At 38.7% G+C, this 23,349-nt stretch overlaps 1 protein-coding gene across 2 annotated transcripts in view; it reads left to right on the forward strand.

Annotated features, from left to right (window-relative positions):
- The window catches only part of LOC138045853 (uncharacterized), a 217,939-nt gene that overhangs the window by 70,456 nt on the left and 124,134 nt on the right, over window positions 1-23,349 (forward strand). Inside the window, exons 3-7 of one of the 2 annotated variants that reach the window (XM_068892487.1) lie at window positions 3,743-3,865; window positions 7,510-7,632; window positions 10,224-10,349; window positions 16,510-16,662; window positions 20,167-20,289. The exons of the other annotated variant lie outside the window; for it this stretch is intronic. Of the exons in view, the coding sequence (XP_068748588.1) occupies window positions 3,743-3,865; window positions 7,510-7,632; window positions 10,224-10,349; window positions 16,510-16,662; window positions 20,167-20,289 (648 nt within the window). The remainder of the gene's footprint in view (window positions 1-3,742; window positions 3,866-7,509; window positions 7,633-10,223; window positions 10,350-16,509; window positions 16,663-20,166; window positions 20,290-23,349) is intronic. 2 annotated transcript variants of the gene reach the window in all.

The following is a 23,349-nucleotide window of genomic DNA, read 5'->3' on the forward strand; positions in this document are numbered from 1 at the left end:
GAGATACCAATTATTTGTTAAATGTAACAACGCTGTCACTGTAGAGTGAAGGGAACGAAATCCAGACTGGTTTTTTGTTAACAGGCCATTTGAATTTAAGTAACGGTATAGTTGATCGTAGACTACCCTTTCACAAATCTTAGAAATGGCTGGCAACACAGATATTGGTCTATAATTTTGTGCATCAGTGCGATCATTCTTTTTATACAAAGGAAACACTTTAGCCATTTTCCACTGTGAAGGAAAGAGGCCAGTATCTATGGTTTTGTTTATGATACAGGTTAAAGAAGTGGCAATAATTGGGCCTGCTTCTTTTAGAAGCCGACATGACATGTTATCAAGGCCAGTGGCCTTGTTCGGAGATAATTTACCTAGTATTTTTAAAACTTCAGTGGCAGAGGTATATTTTAAATTAAAAGTCGTGGAAGCAGGCTTTATGTAGGAGTCAAAACTTGTATTTCCACTAGGCAGTGTTGAGGCTAGGGTAGGACCAACAGATGTAAAATGGTCACTTAAAATCTCACACATTTCTGCGGGTTTTGTGAAGGAATTATCCCACTTTTTAGTTCACTTATTAAAGAATTACTAGTGCACTTACGATATGTTAACTCATTGATTGTCCTCCATATTTCCTTCGGGTTACCTACATTTAGTTCCACTTCTGATTTATAATAATTTGCTTTTGCCATTTTAATCTCATTATTTATTCTATTTCTTTCTTTTCTATATTTATCCCAGATAGATGGCTGTTTTGTTAATATAGCCTACCTTTTCAGTCTATTTCGACCTGTAATCAGCTCCCTCAGCTCAGTAGTAATCCAAGGGGATTTTTTATTTCTTACTCGCCGCGTTCTGATAGGCGCATGAGCGTCAGCTATTTTTAAGAACATATTTTCCCAGATTACTATAATTTCATCGGGAGTAGTGAAATTTCTTAGGCTATTTCAGGGAGCTGACTTGAGGTCTTCTCTGAAGGAAATTGCATTGAAGTTTTTAAAAGAACGAGTGGTCACATGCTTATGAGTGTTTTTAGATGAAATGGCAAACTTACGTATTGTATAGACCATACTATGATCACTTAATCCCATATGCACCACTCCTGATTTTAAAATCCTTGAGGGTTCATTTGATAATATTATATCAATAAGTGTACTAGAATTTGGTGTGATTCTAGTAGGTTCATTGATTAGTTGTTGAAACTGATAGGTCGAACTTAATTGCTTCAACTGAGACAGGTGCATATTATTTCTATCCGATAGATAATTGCAATTTAAATCGCCTAAGATAATTTGTTCGTTAGATTCCAAGTCAATAATGCGAACAATAGCTTCTAAAGCTTCAAAGAAGCAAACCGTACAGCTAGGTGGCCCCTGAAGAGTGAAGCGATTCACGAAACAGGCTTGTCGGGAAATGTAGTTGCGTCCTTTTTTCCGCTTAAAATATTTATTCCGCTCTGCTTCAACGTATTGAGCTCTGTTCCACGAGAAAGTCGACTTACAGACTCCCTATATATATATATATATTTAAGTTAACAACAATACAAGTAAAAAATTATTACAAACAAAACAAAACAAAAGAAGTAATTCTATTCCGAAAGGTACAATGTAATAACAGCGAGAACTAAAACTATCATGAAAGTGCGCAACTTTTCTCATTAGCATCTTTTGGCCTTAACAAAAGGCAAGAATTCCACTCCAGGAACAGAATCACCTACAACCAACCGACCACTTGAGTCGTAATAGTTTGCAAGCTTAACGAACCATATAACTTCACAACTCAATGTAGCACATGAATTCTTTACTTTAATGATAGTTTTAGTTCTCGCTGTTATTACATTGTACCTTTCGGAATAGAATTACTTCTTTTGTTTTGTCTTGTTTGTAATGATTTTTTACTTGTATTGTTGTTAAGTTTTGTAACATACCGAAAATTCCTTGTAAACCAATATAAGCTCTTAAACCTAATTATTATCCACATGCTGTAAACTGATGAAGGTCTAAGACCGAAACGTTTTTTAATATATTTTACTACTGGGCCTCATTAGTGCAGTGCTGATGTCTGGGATGGAGGTTAAGCTTATAAAGCCAACCCAAATGTCCCACACATGTGGTACATCTATATATATAACCATATCTTTTCATGATGCTGTTTCTGAAATGGTATTAGAACATAAAATACCACTTACAGTGTATGAAAAACAGAGCATTTATCATTTGTTGAACCAAATTAATATAGAGAAAATTAGAAATTCATTTAATGGTCCAATAAAGCCTTTTTGTTGACTTACATTGAGAAATCTATTGATGTTGAAAAAAGTGTAATATTTTGATAATAAAAGCGATTTTAAAGAACATTTGATGTTTCAAAGGATTATATTTTATTACAATGACTGAAATTAAATGGTGTTAAGAGGCGCTAAGGAAAGGAAAAATGTGAAATTCTTGAGTTCTTCAATTGTTTATTTTCTTTTTAATTAAAATATAGTGATCAAATTTAATTTTTGTATAGTTTTCCAAAAAAAGTTATTCCATAAAATGTGACCGCCTTATGTTGTAGCTGTTGGTTAAGAGAAGATTTGTTCAATATGATATGCAAAGCTTCTTTAAATTTAATTTTAAAACGCGAGTTGGCTGAGTCTAATTTTGTGCAACATTCAGTGGAACAAGAGTCTCGACAAGCTTTTGATGAAGCGAGATGTTTGTACACGTGAGAGGCCTTGTCCGAAACAATATGCTCACGTACGCAAGTAGAGATAGGACGAGCAGTTTGGCCAATGTAACTGGCATTACATCCAGCACAAGTAAATTTATACACTACGTGCGAGCGGAAAAAAAAAGAGGCCTTTGTGGAGAGTCTGGATCAATTTTGACATTTAGAAGTACGCGAAAAGGTAGGAAATGTGTTTGTGATGAGCCTGCGTCTGTCTGACCACGAGGTATAACACAACATCTCAGCGTCATCAAGATTTTTCAATTTCGCTCGGATTTTCTCGCTCTTTTCGCTCGTACTTCCAAACTTTTGGAGTTAAAGGAATTTAATAAAACAGTTATTCCATTGGCGCTTGCTGGATATGAGACTGGTTATAGCCAACTCGGCGCTACGCTCCTTGGCTATTTACCATCTCATATCCAACGCGCTCTTATGGAGTAATTGTTAAATATTTCATGCAAAGATAAAATTGTGGAGGTGGAAAAAAACAACCAACCATATCACGTTCAATGCTTACAAGGTAAATAGACCAGATGTGAAAGGGTCCACGATTTTAAAATGCTTTCAACAACAGTTCGAGGTAAATTTGATAAATTTAATGGGACAAAACTGGAAGTTCATTTATGTGAGCTATCTTATAATGCTCTTTTCATTGTAACACCCTCTTTTTTTCTTGATTGTAACGGTAAAGTTCGAACACCTATATCTCCTAGACATAATTTTTCATAGAAAATATTGTTGAGGCAAATTCCCACTCATCACAAATGGACAAGGATTTTTAAATGTTATTTCCACGAGCCTTTTTCCCTAATCAAAATAAACTGGGTGATTCAGAATTTTTAATGACAGAATTGTCAATGGATTTTGTATAGTATTTGAATTTAGTATCTTTGGGAACTGGAAACTGGATCTAAACTCAATCTTTTGTATACTTTTCACATATCTGCAAAGTGAACTTCAAAAGGCCAAACTAATTTCATTAGTGTAAACTGTTACTCGACAGTGAGTCACATTCTTTGACAATGTTTTACAGATAACAATGAGTGCGCCTTTAACAATGGCGGGTGCAGCCACCATTGCCTGAACGTGCCTGGGAGTTACCACTGCGAATGCCCGAGAGGTTTTCGTCTGGATGCCGACCTAAAGCTTTGTAGAGGTACTGTACAGTCTGACTTTCAACGTTTTCTCAATAAGTACCATCAGTTCAGTCTTATTAATAAATGTCCTGAGCCATTGAAGCAATGGCAACCATTGGCACTATTTTCTAGCAATGAGGAGATTGGAAGGTTTGGCCTCCTCCCAAAATGTTATGTGATTGATCTGGAGATTAATGGAGCTGGACCAAATATACAGTTACCCAGTGGTCAGGCCAGTTAGATAATTATACATTTATTTGTCATTCATGTTATCATGACGTCACCATTATCATCATCATCATCATCTACATTAATAAGAATAACGATAATAACAATATTATTATTATTATTATTGATTGATTGATTGATTAATTGATTGATATATCACACTGACCAATTATGGCCAGTGGAGAGGTCTTTTAATCCCAACAGTGGCACCCAGCCACACGCCGGGAAAACCACTTTCAGGCATTTGTGCTCATGTTTCAGCGGATAGAAAAAGACATCGTTTCACTTTCAAAGTTAGTTGTCTGCCTAGTCTAATGACTTTTTTCCTACCACAACCAGTAGGGAAGGAAAAGAATCTCAAGCAACAATATTATTATAGCCCCTGGAGCACTTCCCCAATCATGATCCACTAAGCTTAAACCATCACTATGGCATGCACCATTACTGAAAAGGTTATTTTAACTATTATGTTTACTTTATGGCACTCTCAGACTCAAAGATGCTAAAGGGTCCTGGTCTAAAAGTTAGGAAGCAGTCAACAACAATTTGGTAAAAGTCTCCAACTCACCTCTTCAGCGTCTTGCAAAAATAAAAACTTCCTCGATAACCTTGCAGTTCCTAGTACTGTCTTCTGCATAATATCCACTAGAGCATCAATTTCAAACTTTTCAACATGCTTCTCAAAGTTCTTACTCACTACACCTAACTCCCCAATGATCAACACCGGTACAATGACGACTTTCTTTATCCCCCACATTTCAATGATTTCGTCCTTGAAAAGCTGATATTTCTCTTTTTTTCAATCTCCTTTTCTGATACCCGAGCGTTTCCCGGGATGGCAACATCAATAATAGTTGCCTCTTTTTGGCCTTTTTTAGAATGACGATATCAGGCCTTCTTGTATTGATTTTTAAACTTTGGCGAAACCCACCTTATCACACATTTTCCACTGCAAATATCTAGTAAGATTGCCATGCCGTCCCTTGTAGTCCATTTGCGTTAACTTTGCACATTCGGGGACAATGTGCGTGATGCTTCACCATTTTCACATTCTGTACAGTGCTGATTCAACCTCATGGTCAACCTTAGACTCAACATAGTTTGTACGCAAGGGCTGTTTTTGTGCACAGCAGATCAGTGCCTCAGAGTCCTACTCAACAATTTCCAGTTGTTCGGCTAATCATTTCCTTTAACGTCTTTCAGAAACTGTCCATGCATACTCTTCCTTTTCCAGTTGTTTCATTTCTCCTTGCACAGTTTTTAGGTCAACAGCCTCATCGCTAATTAGATTCTATTCCGCTCTACTTTTTTTAGCATTGGCTCCATACTGTGCTTCACATACCAGCTGAGGCTATTTTCCTCCATTCATTTTCACATCCAATGAGTCCTTTTCCTTTCCTTTTTTCATTGGCAAATATAGCTTGTCCACATCACTGTTTGGGTTGAAGATTTTGTCATAGGCTTTCTTGTTCTTTGGTCGAGCTTTTGTGACTCGTCTTTCTTCCATTTTACTACCCCAGCGCCATCCATTATCAGTGATGCAGCCCAGGTATTGATTGCTTTCATCTTCGTTATCATCAACATCATCATCATCAACATCATCATCATCATCATCATAATTAGTACCTGCCTTTTCAAGTCTTTCCAGACCCTTTCCTAGCCTTGTTTTCAATTTTCTCCCTGAGAGCATATGGCACTGGGCTTATGCCTTGTGGAAAATGAGATTGCCTGTGGGATCCACGTGAGCCTTGGCTTTTACCCCTTCCTGAATCCCTAGACCATCCGCAAAAAGCTGAGAAGGTTTCGGCACGATTTCTGCCAAATTCTTGTCATGTGATGACAGAAGCTTAATCTTTGGCTAATTCAGCTTCATTATTCCTAGCCAATTCTTTCCTAACCGAGATGGCCATTCCCCAACCTAACACTAACAATAGTAGGGAATCTTGCTCCCCATTATGGCATTCATCAATCGTGCAGGCCCCTTTAGGCTTGACCTCTTCCCCGGTATAAGTATGAAGGTCATTGTCACATGTCTTCATTTGGGGTGCCCTTCTGTTTGAAACTAGATTCTTAAACGTTTTCTCACTTATCTCTGACAATGACGTCCTATTGTCCACTTCCATCTCCAAGGATTCCCCAGTAACTTTTATGTGGACTTTGTCAGATGGTAAGGGGCTTTTGCTGGCAAACGAAAACGATGAATTTTCCCTGGAATCTCATTGCTCCCCTCCCGAATCATCCTCCTGACATTCCAGTCGGTGAGTAGTTCACGTGAACTAATTTTGAGGGACTTTCTTTCTTTTTTCCTTGGTGAACTCGAGATAAATGGCCCATTTTGCTACAAGCATATCACTTGGCCTCCTTGTAATGACAGTTCATTGTCTGGTGCTTGCTATCTCGACGATAGCACATAAGCTCTCTACCCCTTTTAAATCTTAACATCAAATTTTTTGAACCAAGTATTTCCTTCTTGAGAATCACCCTTCTGATTTTCTGAAGCATCCTTATACGCAGCTTCGATTGCGAGTGCCAGATCAACTGCCTGCTTAGATTTAATTCGGTTCAGCTAGCAATCGACGTTGTATCCGTACGTCACGGACACCAATCACGAGCCAATCACGTAGCGTTCCATCTAAGGTTGTACCAAATTCACAGTGTTCAGTTAGGGGCTTTAACTCAGCTAAGAATTATCGCAATAGCCTCGCCTGGTTGTTGGGAGCGAGTGTTAAGTTTTAATAAATCGCTGCACGATGGCGGGTGGCCTGGACAGAAAATGGTCCTGTACGCGTATCGCCACCTCCTCGTTGGCTTTGGCCTTTGGGTCTTCTTGGGAGGCCAAACTTCGTACTGGTTTGTATGTTTTGGCTCTAACCAGAACCAAAGGGATGATCGACCCACTCAATGTAGTAGCGCCGATCTTCGGCTTTGTCATACCAGGACGTCAAGTGCCTAATGTCACTCGGAGAGTAAGAATCTCTAAAAGCAAGTCCGCAGTTAGGGTGCTGAATGCATAAGATGTTGGCAGATCCTCTATCTTTGCTGAAACCGTAAAGACATTGCAAGAAAATTCCTTGCAGCTCAACCCTTTAGCATTCTTTAACAAATCTATATCTTTTGGGATTGTTCGAACTGTACGGAAGGAATCCATACAACACTGATTGACCTTAGCGTTAAGCAACTGTTTGAAAATCTACGGCAAAAAGTGTAATGAACTTCTAGTCTGTTTCTCTAAGGAGAAACCCATGTCAAAGTGCTAGAGGTCCTTTGTCTGGTTATCAGCCCAAATTTGGTCTCCTCTCACCATCATCATAATCATCATAATTATCATTAGTATTAATATTATTATTATTGTTACTGTTATTGTTGTTGTTGTCTTTGTTCTTGTTTTTTATTACTGCTATTGTTTTATTATTATCGTTATTGTTATTATTGCCAGATGTGAATGAATGTGAAGACAACAATGGAAACTGCCAGCATACCTGTCGAAATGTGTATGGAAGACATCGCTGCTCATGCAGAGAGGGATTTTTTCTGGACAGTAACAAAAGAACATGTTCAGGTAAAACATATTCATTCAAATGTTTGAAAATTAAAACCGTGAAGTTTACACCAGCAGATTAATGTACTCATTGCATCGTGTGTGCAGCCACACTTTCTTAGCTTCAAGACGAAACAACAGATTGCGATATTATTAGGCCCCAATGACGATGCACGAGGGGTAAAACTTCTTAACCTAGAGCTCGAATACATAGCAAAAACAGAAGAATGAGGATGACTGCCTCTATGCATTTTACCAGCTTTTTGAGCAAATCTTAGACCTACACGCACCTGTTAGCCATCCCAACCCATTTATCACTCCTGAAATACGCGACTTAATGAGAGCAAGAGATAAATGGAAGAAACTGGCCCATACATCTAACGATCCTCTTGCCTGGGCGTGTTTCAGGAATTACAAACGAGAGGTTAAACGAGAGATCAGAATAGCTGAAAGAGAGTTTGTTCGGGACCAGATTGCAAATAACCAAATAATTCTTCGGGCAACTTGTGGAAAACTATAAGATCTATCCTTCCTAGGAAATCATCAAGTTTTTTGGTGTATAATCAGGACAAGGAATCCGTCACAAACTCCTTTAATAATTTTTTTATTTCGGTCGGCCGAACCACTGTTGGCAAAATTAAAGCACTCGCCTCTGAATGTACTTACGATCTTATGAAGACAACCTTTGTCCCTACGCGTTATCCATTGTCTGAACAATTTTCATTCCATCTGGTTAATTGTAAGCAAGTTGAACAGATCATCGCATTGTTACCATCAAACAAAGCACCGGGCTCTGATAAAATTTCTACACGTGTAATCAAGGATGGACTGTCAGTTATTTTGTCGCCGATCACTTACGTCATCAATGCCTCTCTTGCCAGTAGCGTTTTCCCTGGAGGATGGAAACAAGCAGAAGTAACACCTGTTCCAAAGGAGGGAGATCATAATCAACCTTGTAATAACAGACCGATCTCGTTATTACCAGTATTGTCAAAGGTGTGCGACAGAATTGCGTTGAATCAATTGACTGCATATTTAACAAGAAACAACCGTCTTTCTGCGGAACAAAGTGGAAATAAGAAATTTCATTCCACAGAAACAACACTTATCTCTTCCACTGATGCCATTGTGACTGGCATGGATAAGCAGGATCTCTCTGCTATGGTCTTGTTGGACATCAGTAAGGCGGTTGACAGCATAAATCATGATATTCTCCTTTTAAAACTAGAAGATCTTGGCATTTCTAAATACGCTCTTGCGTGGTTTACTAGTTACCTGACCAACAGACACCAATTCAAGTCGTGCGTATTAACTCGACCCTTTCGAGTTCGCTGCGTTTAAATAGTGGTGTTCTCCAAGGAAGCATTCTTGGGCCGCTTCTTTTTAGCATTTACATTAATGACTACCTTCTGTTCCAAGAAACTGTTTGACACAATGTTACGTTGATGACACTTAACTTCAGATTTCTTTTAAGATGCGTGATTGTTCGATAGCTATGAAAAATCTAAATAGTGACCTTCTCTTATTACGCAATTGGTGTTTTAACAATTTTTTACTTTTAAATACGGACAAAAAAAACAAAACTCATAATCTTTGGAAGCTGGCAATTACTTGCCAAACTTCCTGATTTCAAAATATCTCTGCTTGGAAAAGATCTCGCTCTTGCATCTTCGGTCAAAGATCTTGCGGTTGTTCTAGACTCGCAACTAACTTTTGATGACCATGTTTTAAAAATTACTTCATCTTGCATGTCAAGTCTCACACAAATTAGTCGGGTTAAACATGTTCTTGACCGTAACCAAATGGTAACAGTAATAAATGCCTTAGTCTTTAGCAAATTACTGTACTGTTCTACAGTGTGGTCGAACACCTCGAACAAAGACATCTGTAGACTATATACAGTGCAGAATTTTGCCGCACGCATTATTACAGGAACCAGGAAATTTGATCACATAACCCCCGTATTAGGAGATCTACGTTGGTTTCCAGTTAAACAAAAGCTGTTTTTCTGTGACGCTGTCATGGCATTTAAATGCATGACTGGTCAAGCTCCACATTATCTCAGCGATCAATTTTCGACAAGAATTGCGGTCACCGGGCGTTGCCAACATTTGCAGTATATTTACTATGTTTATATTGTTAGTCGCATTGTCACTGAAAAGCCCCACCGGGGGAGTGTCAATAAAGTATTTTATTGTATTGTAAGGTTTTCAGTTCAATGACAAGTCAGTTAATAAATATGGATTTATGAGTTTAATTTGCATAGAAGTATTGCATGTTTCCTGGTCATATCCCCGGAGGTTACATCAATGAATTTCTGAACGCCTTTCGAAACATTCAGCCTAATTAAAAATGAAAAGTAGAAAGGCTCGTCACCCACGTTGTTTATAGGCCGGTAACACAATATCAAATACCATTCCCATGCTTCGGGCTACGCTTTCAAAAGAGAATGCGTATGAAAGTTCTCATGGAGAACATTTTATCACTGACACTTAGCTCACAACGCGTAGTGGACATACCTGTCGAAATATGATACCTGTCAAAGGAATGACAAACTCTTTGCTTGGAATAAATGTGAACGTTGCATATTTAAATTATGTGTGTTTTTGCAGACATTGACGAGTGTGAGCTTGGTGAAGACGATTGTGATCATTTTTGCGAAAACAATCCTTTGGGTGGATATAGATGCTATTGTGACAAAGGCTACAAACTATCCAGTGACAACACAACTTGCATAGGTAAAAAGAATTTGGATGTAAAGAAAGAGACATGTATGATTTTTATTTAATGTTCCCGTGTATGAAAAACGAGTAGCAATGTTTTATTGGTTTTGAGAACACAAGGCGTAGCAGAGTTTTTAGACCCAAAAAAGCACGTGCTTCAACTATTTAAAGTGCTTAAAGGACTAAAACCACATTTCTCTAGAGAGTTAGATAATGGTGATATAAGTGCATTAAACTTTGATTATATTCTGATTTGAAAATTACGGAAGCCGTTAAGGGTCACACGATTTCGCTTCCACTTTCTCGCTTCCAAGTTAGGGTTAGGGTATACAGAAAAGAAAAAGAGCGTGTAACCACGCGGACTTCTTCAACATGATTGCCATCAGGTTCTTCTTCTCCTGCGACAACTTGGAAGCAGCAATGTGAAAGCGACAACTTGGCAGCGACAACTTGTAAGCGACAACTTGGAAGATGGGGGTGGGGGGGAGGAAAATACAATTTTTTACCGATAATTAACTCAACTGAGTTTTTTTCTCATCTGCGTAAAAGTTTGAGCAAGTTTTTGGTCCATTTTCAAATCAAAGATTTCAGGAATACTTTTTTGTCAGTACAGCTTCTCAGTTAAGTTTGTAAGTGAAGTTTGGCATCAGATTGTTTTCGACTGACACAGCTGTGGCACGACTAACCTGCGATCAGGCGTACTCTTCTTTAGACAGGGCGGAAAAGGTACGCCTGATACAATCTCTTATCGAGTCGTCTGCTGGTAGTCCAGAATCTGGACTTTACTTTGATTGACCGAAAAACCATAGAGCTCTCGGAGCATCTCTTCGATTGGTTGAAGAATTGCAAAAAAATCGGTTAACAACTGATCAGATTATGGCCGCCGAGCAGCATTTGAACAGGAATGATGTTTAGGCTCTGTTCACAGCTGCTGTTGCATCGTATTCAGATTTTTATTTTCAAAAATCTTTAAAGGAAGGGCAGAGAGAATGCATCCGAAGAACGGTTTGTCGGAAAGAAGACATTGTAGTTGTACGTCCCACGGGATTTGGCAATAGTGTTATTTACAGTCTCGAACATTCTAGAAAAAAATGCATTGTACCGCTCCCACCGACTCGAAAACGCTTGTAGTTGTGGTAAGGCCTTTGGAATATACTCGGAAGGAATAAACTTCCACAAAGAACAGAATAGAACTTTATTGCTGCCACATTCGGGTAATCAGCCGAGCTTGACAGAGAAATTCGACATCGTGTACGGGAGCGCTGAACAATGGTTTAGTAGCACACTTCTCACAAAATGATAGTTGAGTAGTTGCTGCTGGAAAACTAGACATTTTCCTCATATTACAGTGATATTATCATATTTTATTGTCTCCTCAAATAATCGAGTTCAAATAAAGTTCATTGTACTGCTGATTACGCCTAATGATAACATGAAATATTCGGCTTTTTCTCCGATTTTACCTTGAAATTCTTTGTTCCTCGATGGTTTGAACAGAGAAACCGCACTAAACTGTCAAACGGGATTTGCAGAAATACCTTTGATTGTATGGATAAAGTCTGACTTCACAGACATTCCAGCTAGAGTTCTATTTTGTTTTCGTCGCGTCTTTCCTTGAATCGCAACGTGCTGGTAATTTCCGGTAAAATCTGATTGGCTCACATTTATGGCATGACACATGATAACATCACCCTTGACAGGTGGGCGGCAGACGACTCGTTAAGAAATACTCCGATTCCAGAAAAAGCCGGAAGTTGCATGCAAGTGAGGCTTAATAGCCCTCGCGGCAGGAAAAATGTCGGACAAAACAAACAAGAACAGGCTCGTGGGCAAATTTAAAGCTACTTCAGCCGTGCAAATTGTTAGCAAGGACAAAAAATTGATCATAAATGTTGCGCAGCTGCAAAATGTAATAACCAAAGTGAAAATCGACCCGATTTATTGTTTCGTGCGTTTCCATCGGACAAACAACAACTGACGAAGTGGGAAATTCGAATGAAAAGATAAGATAACTTCTTTGCCACGGCAGGAAACAGGTTCTGTTTTTCTGAACACTTCACGCCGACGGATTTTAAACGGATTCTGGTTGGTCATAGACGAGACTTAAGGCGTACCATTGGTCTTTCCTTAGAAAAAAGTGGATGAAGGATCGCTTTGTAGAGCGAAAAGGCTGAAGTTGAGATGTGAGAAATCTGAAGGGATAACGAGAGCCGAGAGTGCTCATGAATAAAAAGACCAGGAAGCAATTGCAGAAGAGTTCCAAAAAGATACTTTTGTGTTTGGTGCGCCAACACTTGACAAGTGAATGGAAGAAATAAAGATGGAGAATGGAAGGCTGCTTCAAGAATTACACGAATTTAAGGCGAAGGAGAGTTTTCGAATTTGGTCTGGAAAGATTTTCAAGTACTAATGAAGAAATAAAATTTTATACTGGATTTCCAGATTATGTAACTTTATCAGAATTCTGGAAATATGTAGAGCCTAATGCCCCAAAATTAACTTATTTCAGTTTTGTACGTGATAATACTGATTCTATTAACTTTGAATTTCCCTTTCATGACAGTTTCCAACCGATTGACGAGTTTTGGCTTTTTTTACCTGTTCAAGACTTGGTTTATTTGAGCGTGATCTCGCGTTTTGGTTCAGTATTTCAGAGCAAGTTGTTTCAGACCTAACTATAACATGGACTAATCACCTATATTTGATGCTAGGAAGCTTACTTATATGGTCTTCTAAAGAGCAGATTAAAACAACATCTACCTGAAGTTTTTAAGGGTGAGTTTAAAAACATAAGATGCAAAATAGACTGCACAGAAATAAAATGCCAGACTCCTCAAGACTTTGAGAAACAAAGTGAACTTTATTCTGAATACAAGTCCCACAACACATTCAAAGGTCTTGTAGGAATTTCCCCAAATGTTTGGATTACATTTGCGAGTAGTTTGTATCTGACCAGGAGATTGTAAAAAGGAGTTCTTTTGTTGATTTGCTGGATCAACACGGTCACCCCAAAATGCAGACTGCAAACTGTGCAGACCTTGCAGACCAGGGGTAAAATATAGCGTTACCCTCACTATTATTGAGAGCTAACCGTAAACGGGCTAACCTGAATGTTATTTAGGCCTAATTAGGCTAACCGAATGTTATTTAGGCCTAATTCAGGCTAACCGATTTTTCATTTTACAGACAGTCTGCAGTCTGCGTTTTTCAGTGTCCCGGATTAACATGTCGTGATCGTGGATTTGACATTCAGGATTTACTGGCAAAAAAACTTAACACTTTTCATTCCTCCAATATGACAACGTAAATCTGAACTGGCTTCCAAGGAAGACTGTTATGAGACTATGAGCCATGAGGAGAATCAAAGATTGGATCATCTTTGATAGTGTTTTGCCATTAAGTTAATGTGGAGTAATAAATCAGCTCTGGACAGTGACCTTCTTGCTTGTTAACTGGCAAAAGCCTACTTTAACATGTTAAGGAAATGTGTCATAAAAGATGTGCCAACCTTTGATTCTCCTAATGGCCCTTTTGACATGGATCCTTAAATTAGCAATCCTCATAGTCTCAAAACAGTCTTCCTTGGAGGACTGTTCAGATTTACTTTGTCGTTTAGGAGGAATGAAAAGTGTTACCTTGTTTTTTGCCAGTAAATCCTGAATATGAAATCATGATCAGCCACAATCAGGCCATGCTGATCCAGCAAATCAACAAAAGAACTGCTTCTTTCAATCTCCTTTTCAGATGTACTTCCTCCATACAAGGTACTCACAAATGTAATCCAAATATTTAAATGTGTTGTGGGACTTGTACTCGGAATAAAGTTCACTTTGCTTCCCAAGGTCTTGAGGAGTCTAGCATTTTATTTCTGTGCAGACTATTATATTACGCAATTTTGGGGCATTAGGCTCTACATATTTCCAGAATTCTGATAAATTTACATAGTCTAGAAATCCAGTATAACATTTTATATCTTCATTACTACTTGAAAATCTTTCCAGACCAAATTCGAAAACTCTCCTTCGCCTTAAATTCGTGTAATTCTTGAAGCAGCCTTCCATTCTCCATCTTTATTTCTTCCATTCACTTGTCAAGTGTTGGCGCACCAAACACAAAAGTATCTTTTTGGAACTCTTCTGCAATTGCTTCCTGGTCTTTTTATTCATGAGCACTCTCGGCTCTCGTTATCCCTTCAGATTTCTCACATCTCAACTTCAGCCTTTTCGCTCTACAAAGCGATCCTTCATCCACTTTTTTCTAAGGAAAGACCAATGGTACGCCTTAAGTCTCGTCTATGACCAACCAGAATCCGTTTAAAATCCGTCGGCGTGAAGTGTTCAGAAAAACAGAACCTGTTTCCTGCCGTAGCAAATAAGCCATCGATCTCCTCTTTTCATTCGAATTTCCCACTTCGTCAGTTGTTGTGTGTCCGATGGAAACGCACGAAACAATAAATCGGGTCGATTTTCACTTTGGTTATTACATTTTGCAGCTGCGCAACATTTATGATCAATTTTTTGTCCTTGCTAACAATTTGCACGGCTGAAGTAGCTTTAAATTTGCCCACGAGCCTGTTCTTGTTTGTTTTGTCCGACATTTTTCCTGCCGCGCGCTATTAAGCGTCACTTGCATTTAACTTCCGGTTTTTTTCTGGAATCGGAGTATTGTATCAGGCGTACATTTTCCACCCTGTCTAAAAAAAAGTACGCCTGATCGCAGGTTATGGCACGACGTCATAACTGGTTTGTCAATGTATTAAAAGTAATGTTCACTAATAATATATAAAATGCAATAAGCTACAATACCACTTGGTGGAAGCAAGATTCTCAGAAAACGGGAAGTCATACGCCATTCAAAGGGGTTTTTCCATAAGGGTCAGTTATAAAATAAAGTTTAGAAGTAAATTTTACTTAAATTTTTTGTCATACTACTTTTCGAATCAGTAAGCAAGTGGGCATAAATTAATGATTGTATCATCTAAAACTTTTATTTCAAAAATGAATTGAGTGTAATTAAATTCTCCACTTCTTAGAGAAGCTCTTAAACGACTAATAGTTTTTGATATATTGTGTAAGCGAATCTACACAATACTATTTTTCTATTGTAATCTTTTAATTCTGCCACTCTTTTTAAAAGAAGCGAAGAACCTGTCAAAAAACCGAGAACAAAAGGATTGAGCGTGATACTGCCACTAATAGTACCACATGTGCTCTTTAGACCCACTACCTGACAGTTTGAAATGAAATGCGTCGCAGATAAATGACAAGTATAAAACTACAAGCAGTCTTCCTTTGTGCCGCTTTGTGCCCGTCCTTGTTAAAAGAAAGTGTCAGAGTTGAATGTAAAGGTTACAGTTGCCATGCAAAGAACACCAGTTCAAAGAACCTCGCCTGAGAAAGTGGAGGGCAGAAATCCAGGGACCTTACACATTGTACATTCACACATTTATATTTCTTTATCCACTTACCTAGGCTTTGGCAAATGATATCTACATGTCAGCAATAAGGCAATATCTATGCTATTATTAGTACAAAAGATCTTTTCCGATTTTTATCAAATACCATGCACTGAAGTAATTCTTAGACTGATGAACTTTCCAATATGCTTTTCTTAATTAAAGAGGCAGTGTCGCACTATCATAATCAAACTTCAAAACACAAAAAGACGTCTATGCATCAATGAAGACCATAAAATAATGCCGTAGTCTTGCTACCAATAACCATTGAAGTGCGCTGAAGCTATTTTTTGTTGTTTGCGGCCACGGATGGAGAGGGTGGAAGTGGATTGAAACTTGAAAAAACTGGCCAGTTGAAGACTATGTCTCCCGGAAGTCGCCAAAAATTAAATACGTATAGCTCTCTGTGCCAATTTTAAATACATTTTAGATCTTCTCAGTGGATGGTCAGAAATATATGTGTGAGCTAAAGTACTAATTTGGATTTTTCCCAGGTTTGACCTAAAACAGCAAATTTAGCGCGACAGCGTCCCGTTAAAGAACGATGAAATTAATTTCATTACTGAATTATAAAATAACCCATAACCATTCACTATCGATTTAGAATGATGAAGATTAATTATTTTAAGATTGTAAATTGGTAAATTAGTGTACCTTATCATCTTGCTGAGTGTACTTGTGTGTGTCATTCGGAATAAACATCCCTTGTGTTTTTCTTAGATGTTGACGAATGTTCCCTTCGTAAGACTTCTGGAAGTGACACGGCAGCTTGGCTTTCTGGTTGTCATCACAATTGTTTTAATGTCGAAGGAGGTTTTGAGTGTTCTTGTAGAAATGGATACATGCTTATGTATGACAGGAAACGCTGCCAAGGTTAGTTAATAGTTATAAAATATGATAGATGTCAGTTTATTTACATCTCGAAATTCATATATGCTTAAACGGCGATGCTTTGCTAGTTTGACATGTTTAAAGGACTCTGTTAATTGATCGATCCTTCATGGCGGCAGCGCCACGGCTTTGGAATAGTCTTCCCATAGACATTAGATCTGTTTGCACCACAAGTGATTTGAAGCAGAAGGTTAAGACATTTTTATTCATTGTAATTGTAAGTAGGTTTTATTTTTAATTGATTTTAAATTTAATGTAATGTCTGTAATGCGCATTTGATTATTCTTATAGAAAATGCACAATATAAATATTAAATATTATTATTATTATTATTATTAATTAAAATGCTGTAGTCACGGTTTTTAGTAACACAAGGCCTATTTTGGTTTATTTAAACATGATGCTCCGGAATTTTAGTACACCGTTTCAGTACACCGATTGCAAATACTGCAAAAAAAACTAGCCATAGTAATAAAAATATTATTAACTATAATATAAATAAACAAAACTAAAAGGTATGCCCAAATGACTATGATATAATAAAAGTTAAAAATCCTAAAATTCTTCCAGCTAATCTTCGTATATTGTCAGGTAGCATTCAGATGTTTCACGGGGTAAAAACTAACAGAGTGCGATAGCTAATGAGTGATCATAGAGTTGAATCCACAAAAATGATAACAGTAATAAGCGAGGAACGTCGACGAGATGTTGCAGGTGAGTTAAGCAGCGCGCAGCCACCACCATCTGCTTCATCGACTCCTTGTTCTTCTCCCAAGTGCTCCTGGCTGCCTTTACAAAGACCCCTGGGTTGCAGGAACTGAAGAAGGGATATATTTTTTTCAATCTATTCAACACAACCAATCGCCAGTAGTACGTGGGCCCTCCGTCCAAGAACTTCTACATGCCCTGTATGTCCAGCGGTATCAAATCTCCTGTCATGACAACAAAGAGGCCTGACGGGACGTCTTCCACTTTCGGCAAGAGCTGATCTCCTACTGCGAGTTAGATGTCAAGCTGCTTAAAGAAGGTTGGTTGTCTCTTAAGTGCAACTTCGAATTGTGCACCGAGTTTGATCCCTTCAAACAGATGACTGAAGCCTTGGTATGCAATTGATTCTTGTGCACGCACTGCCTGGAGGCTAACGCCATCTCCTGGAAACTGCTACAGAAGTCAGTATAGAGAGACTATATTAACTATTTGTCTACTTAATTTCTATAGTTTTAATTTTTCTACTGAATCAGTTTATTGTTATTATATATTTTTTAATATATAACTGTAAATATATTTAGAGCCTTATTTACTTAGAAGGGCCAGATTGGAAAAAAGACGATGTCTTTATCTGTCATCCCTAATAAAGTTTTATTATTATTATTATTATTATTATTATTAAACCTTCTAGGGTTGGTGGGGCCGCATCATACATACATACATAAACTATTTCATCTCGAGTTTCAGAGTAGCCAAAAATAGGCTCGTATTTCCGAGAAACAAATAAAATCCTACAATAGAATGAGCTATGGTATACATTAACTAGAAATAATATATTTAACTTAGAATACAATTAATCAATTAATCTGTGTTGTTGAATTGCTAAAATAAAGTCACGCAAAGATAAAAGGGTTCTCGATTTGTCAGGCAACGCGTTACAGAACTCAGCAGCTGTACAACTAAAAGAATTTGTCTTAAGTAGTGGTAGCAGGAAGACTAAGAATGTTAGTTCCTCTCATGGAATAATGAACAGATCTCAGAGAAGCAATTCTTTGAGATACTGCGTATATTTTTCAAGATAAAGATATTTGAGGATAATTATAAAAATGTTCCGTTTCCGCTTGTTACTGAGGGAACAGTCTCCTATCCGTTGAAAGAGGTCACAGTATGCTGAAACTTTGTCATTTCAGATGACCCTAAGAATACCTTTGTTCAACATTTCAAGCTTATCCTTATTTCCAGAGTCACAAGAATGCCATACGGTAGAGCAATACAAGAAGTGTGGTATTATAAATACTTTGTGGAGGCATAATAATAGACCACTTTCATAAATGGCGACCACTTTTATATTGTTTTGTGTTTATGTTAATTAGACCTACTGCCCTAGGAAATCTACTTATGACATTAAAATGATTAGTTATTCTTTTACATGTTAGAGACGTGTTCATCAAAACAGAGTCTGTTATCCACAGTTATTCCAAACAATTCAATTGATTTTTGTACTGGAAAGGAAAACACATGATTCGTGATCCCTATTATCATGGCCTGGTGTTTGGAGGGATTGACGAGCATACCGCTGCTTCTGTACCATTCGTTTGTTTATTCGTTACAAGCTCTCCGTTGAGTGGTTAAAGACCTGGTAGGCTCTGTCGGAAAACGAACTCAAGCAGCGCATGGACAATGTTGCTCCTGACCACTAGCCTACCGCGGAACCGGCACACAAAACTGACTAACCTTACCTTCCAGGCAAGTGTCTCAGTGTGGACGGCTATGGCCTTTAACAGGAACAGTGTGCATGCGTTCTACAGATGCTTCTGGTAAGGCTGTTGCAACTGTTGTCCACAACACACCGAGACCCACGCTCGCCTGCTGGATAGTACAAAGGATCAGGTTCTGGCTCTCGTCGACTTCACCCGGCAGCCTTTGCTAATTTGGTCGATTGTGCAAGAGAGTGTTCGACGTGCATGATCTCTCAGTCTCAACTAAAGTTGCTGTGTACAACCAATGCTTAATGCCTCTTCTGATGTATGGCAGCGAAACTTGGAACCTATAGCAGCATGAAGTCAAGCAGCCTCGTACAATACAACAGCGTCATCTACGTCTGATTTTAAACATTGATTGGGACGACTGCATCAGCAATGAAGAGGTGCTGCGGCGCGCAGACGTTGAGGATATGGAGGACTCCCATGCGCTGGTTGGGACATGTTTGTCGATTGGAAGAAGACAGGCCGGTAAAAGAGCTCCTGTACTGTGAGTTGGCCCACGGCTCTCGACCAGTACGCCGGCTTAAGGTCTGTTTCAAGGACACGTGTAAAAGTGCTTTGAGGCGTGGCCATGTCTTGGATCAATGGTCTTCAACTGTGAGCAACAGAGCCGAATGGAAGAGATTCACAAGGGTAGTGTGCGACGCATACAATTCGAAGAGGGTTCGGGCGTATGAGAAGAGAAGGGCTCGACGCAGAGCGGAACAGAGAACTTCAACTGTGGGCATACCTGTGTCGGGGTTATAGGCGTATTATTAATCTCTTCCACCAATCATACCGCGTCACACAAACTAAAATTTGAAACATACTTAAATCAAGTAGTCATATGAATTCACATATATTAAGACTTAACGAATTTAACTACATTACTGTTAAAATTGTTGTATGGTCACTTTGTCAAGACATCAATTTTAGGGTTGACCTTTGGTCGCTATGAAACTCGTTCTTTAGTGCACGGCACTTTCTCCTTTTCTCCTCCACGAATTCTGACATGCTTTCCTCTGTTTTGAACTAGACATTGATGAATGCACTTCTGAAAGCCAACCGTGCGAACAGATCTGCCTTAACACTGATGGGAGTTACCGCTGCTCATGTAGGCATGGATTCGTTCTGGCACCAGACGGGAGGTTCTGTGGAGGTATCCTTGTCTTGATCTTAATTATTTTTACGCTTTGGGTATTTTTCATTTTCTCTTTAATTGAAGCTTTCCAGACAGGATGGTGAGGGGGGCCTTAATAATTCATGAGTGTAAGAGCCTATCTGGTCACCAATACAACGTTACGTGCATGAGCTTTAAATCTGATAAAACCCTTCTCACAAGCATTCTTTATATAAAGCATACAAGTTATAGCTTGTTTCTTTTTTGGATTTTGGACATGCTTTTTGTGAAATTTTTTTGAAGCACTTCAAAAAGCTCGGTTCTTTGAACCCGATAAAACACTGCAGCTTGTTTCTTAAAGGGAACCTACACTTTGACACAAATATAACTTTAAGCCACAGGGAAAAATGTTCAATTTTCTTTATTTTTTCAACGAAAGTGGTTACATAGGAAATTCTGTAATTTCAGAGTCGCTTATTTTTGTCTTCAAACTTCCCATGCGCTGCCAACTACTACTATTGTTATTGTCATTGTTATAATAATAATAATAATAATAATAATAATAATAATAATAATAATAATAATAATAAAACTATAAAAGTTAGAGATAACAAGTTAAACCGACGTTTCGGAGTAGACATCACTCCATTATCAAGGTAAAAATGTTCTATGATGCTAAAATTACAGTATTAAAAACGATTGACGCTAAGAATTAACATAATAAGCACGTGCGAAATTGGCTATAAGAATACTTTAGCACGAATGGAATCCGATTGCACATTGAGGCTAGGCTTAAGTGTTCTTATAAATAACATTTCAAACACTAAGCAATCAAATTTTGAGCACCTCAAAGCGTTTAAGCAGGTCCCGAGGGATCGACCCGTGTGCGTTCTTATAGTGTCTGGCAATAGCCGAGGACTGTTGCTTATGTCCCTTTACACGATTGTGTAAATGTCCGCGTGTGTAGCCTACATAACCTTCATCACAAAGGTCACATTGAAATGATATACAACACACTGCTGATTTATGATCGGCGGCTTTGCCTCTTTCACTTTCAGTTCCTGTTCAATTTTTCTGCTGGTAAATACAGGCTGGATGGTTTTGTTTACTTTCAGGCTCAAATCCTTAAGTTGTTTTTTTACAAATTCTGCTGAGTTTGGTCTTTAAATGGCAAGACTACTCGAACCATGTTATCCGTCTCTTGGGCTGTTGATAAAGGTCGCGGTTGGTCGCAGACCTTTGAGTCAACAAAGCGTTTGATAGTGGAATTTACGAGTTGTTTCGGGTACTTTAGGCGTGAGAAAACTGACTTCAAACGGTCACATTCGTCTGAGAAGTGTGACCAAGAAGAAGATAAACGGTGTGCTCGATCGAGCATAGTTCTCAGCAAGCCATTCTTGTACCGATTGTCAACATTGCTCTGAAAATGCAGAAGGAGACCTGAATTCGTGGGTTTTACGTAGACCTTTGTCTCTATCCGGGGAGATCGATTCAGTAACTGAGTTCCCAGAAATGGCAACATACCATTGCTTTCAGTTTCCATGGTGAATTTTACGGATGAATGTGCAAGGTTAATGTGTCTAGAAAGCTAGATGCTGCCGCCATATTCGGCATGATGGTCAGGGTGTCGTCTACATATCTTCGATAGAACGAAGGGAGTTTTCCTTGTCGTTCGAGGTTTTCTTCGATTGAGGTCATGAAAACATTAGCGAGCAAGGGGCCAAGGGGAGAACCATGGCCACACCATCAGTCTGTTCATACAAGGCTCCATTGAATTGGAAAAGTTGTTCTTTTGTAGCTACTCTGAGAAGGTCAACAAGGTCCATTTTCGTCAAATTCAAGTCGTACGTTACGTTAAACCAATTGTTGGTGAAAGCTCTGTTCGCGAGTATCTCTATCGTTTCATCCAAGGGTACGTTTGTGAACAGGGAAGACACATCATACGAAACCAGAATGTCACCGTTTGCTATTTCCATGTTTTGAATTTCGTTCGTAAATTCAAATATGTCAGATATTGTGTACCGATTCAAAGACAAAGGCTTAAGTTTAGTGTCAAGCCATTTAGCCAGCGCGTAGTTGTATGTTTGCTTTGCTAAGTTCTCCTTGTGTGTCTTTGGTAAGCCATATAAATGGGCTAATCTGGAGCCTGTAGGGCACACAGTCTCCGCAATGGGCTTGGGCAGAATTCGACGGACAGTAGAGTCTAAATCTTTCTCTTTCTTTAGAAGAGGGTGGTAATAAGTTGGTGGTCTACCTCTACTTGGAGGCCTTTCCAGGGGAACAGGCCGAAATTTACTTGCGTCATTGATGGAAGCTTCAGATAATAGGCGTAAATATTCGGACTTGTCCATTACGACCACTCCCGAACCCTTATCTGGTTTGGTAATGATGATGTCGTCGCGACGCTTCAATTGTTCGATGGCAAGCAGGAGTGTCTTGGGAGGTTTGTGTACTTTGCGCTGGATGTAGTTCAGTGCTACGGATCGTAGAGTTGCGGCCGCCAATTTTCAAATCATCACTTCCAAGATGAGGTTCAAGACACCAGTAAACCTTCTCGAAGCTTGCTTTCACTTCAATCGGTGACACACGTTGTGGAAAGGCGAATTTCAAACCCCGACATAAAACCAGTTTCTGGAAAAAAGAAAGTTCGTAGGACGATATGTTGTGAATATGCTCGTCCACATCCGTTTCTTTGTAGAGTAATCTTGCGATCTTCTTTGTATGAGTGCTCATTACCTCCTGATAGTATTTGTTTCTGAGGTTAACCATTGTGCGTAAAATACAGATGTACCGGAACACGCTGCAGCTTCGGCGAATTTCATCGTAGATGGAGTTGATTTCGCACTTAAGAGCTGCACTTAGTTTGATCTTTTCTTTGAGTTCTTCGGAAATGACGTTCCTTTCGAAGGCTGCTGATGACTGCCTCCATTTAGAACTCCTTTCTTTGTCAATCTTGGCGAAAGTTGGTGTAAGCTCGAAATTCTGACAGAGTCGAAGAAATTCAATCGAGCCATCGCAGTTAATCTGTTTCTTGCTACACTGTTCGAGTCTTCTAAACAAGTGTAGTTGATTATCCCGTTTTAAAAATCGTATTAAAAG

This window comes from Montipora capricornis, chromosome 4 (genome assembly GCF_036669925.1).
Source record: "Montipora capricornis isolate CH-2021 chromosome 4, ASM3666992v2, whole genome shotgun sequence".
Classification (NCBI taxonomy): domain Eukaryota; kingdom Metazoa; phylum Cnidaria; class Anthozoa; order Scleractinia; family Acroporidae; genus Montipora; species Montipora capricornis.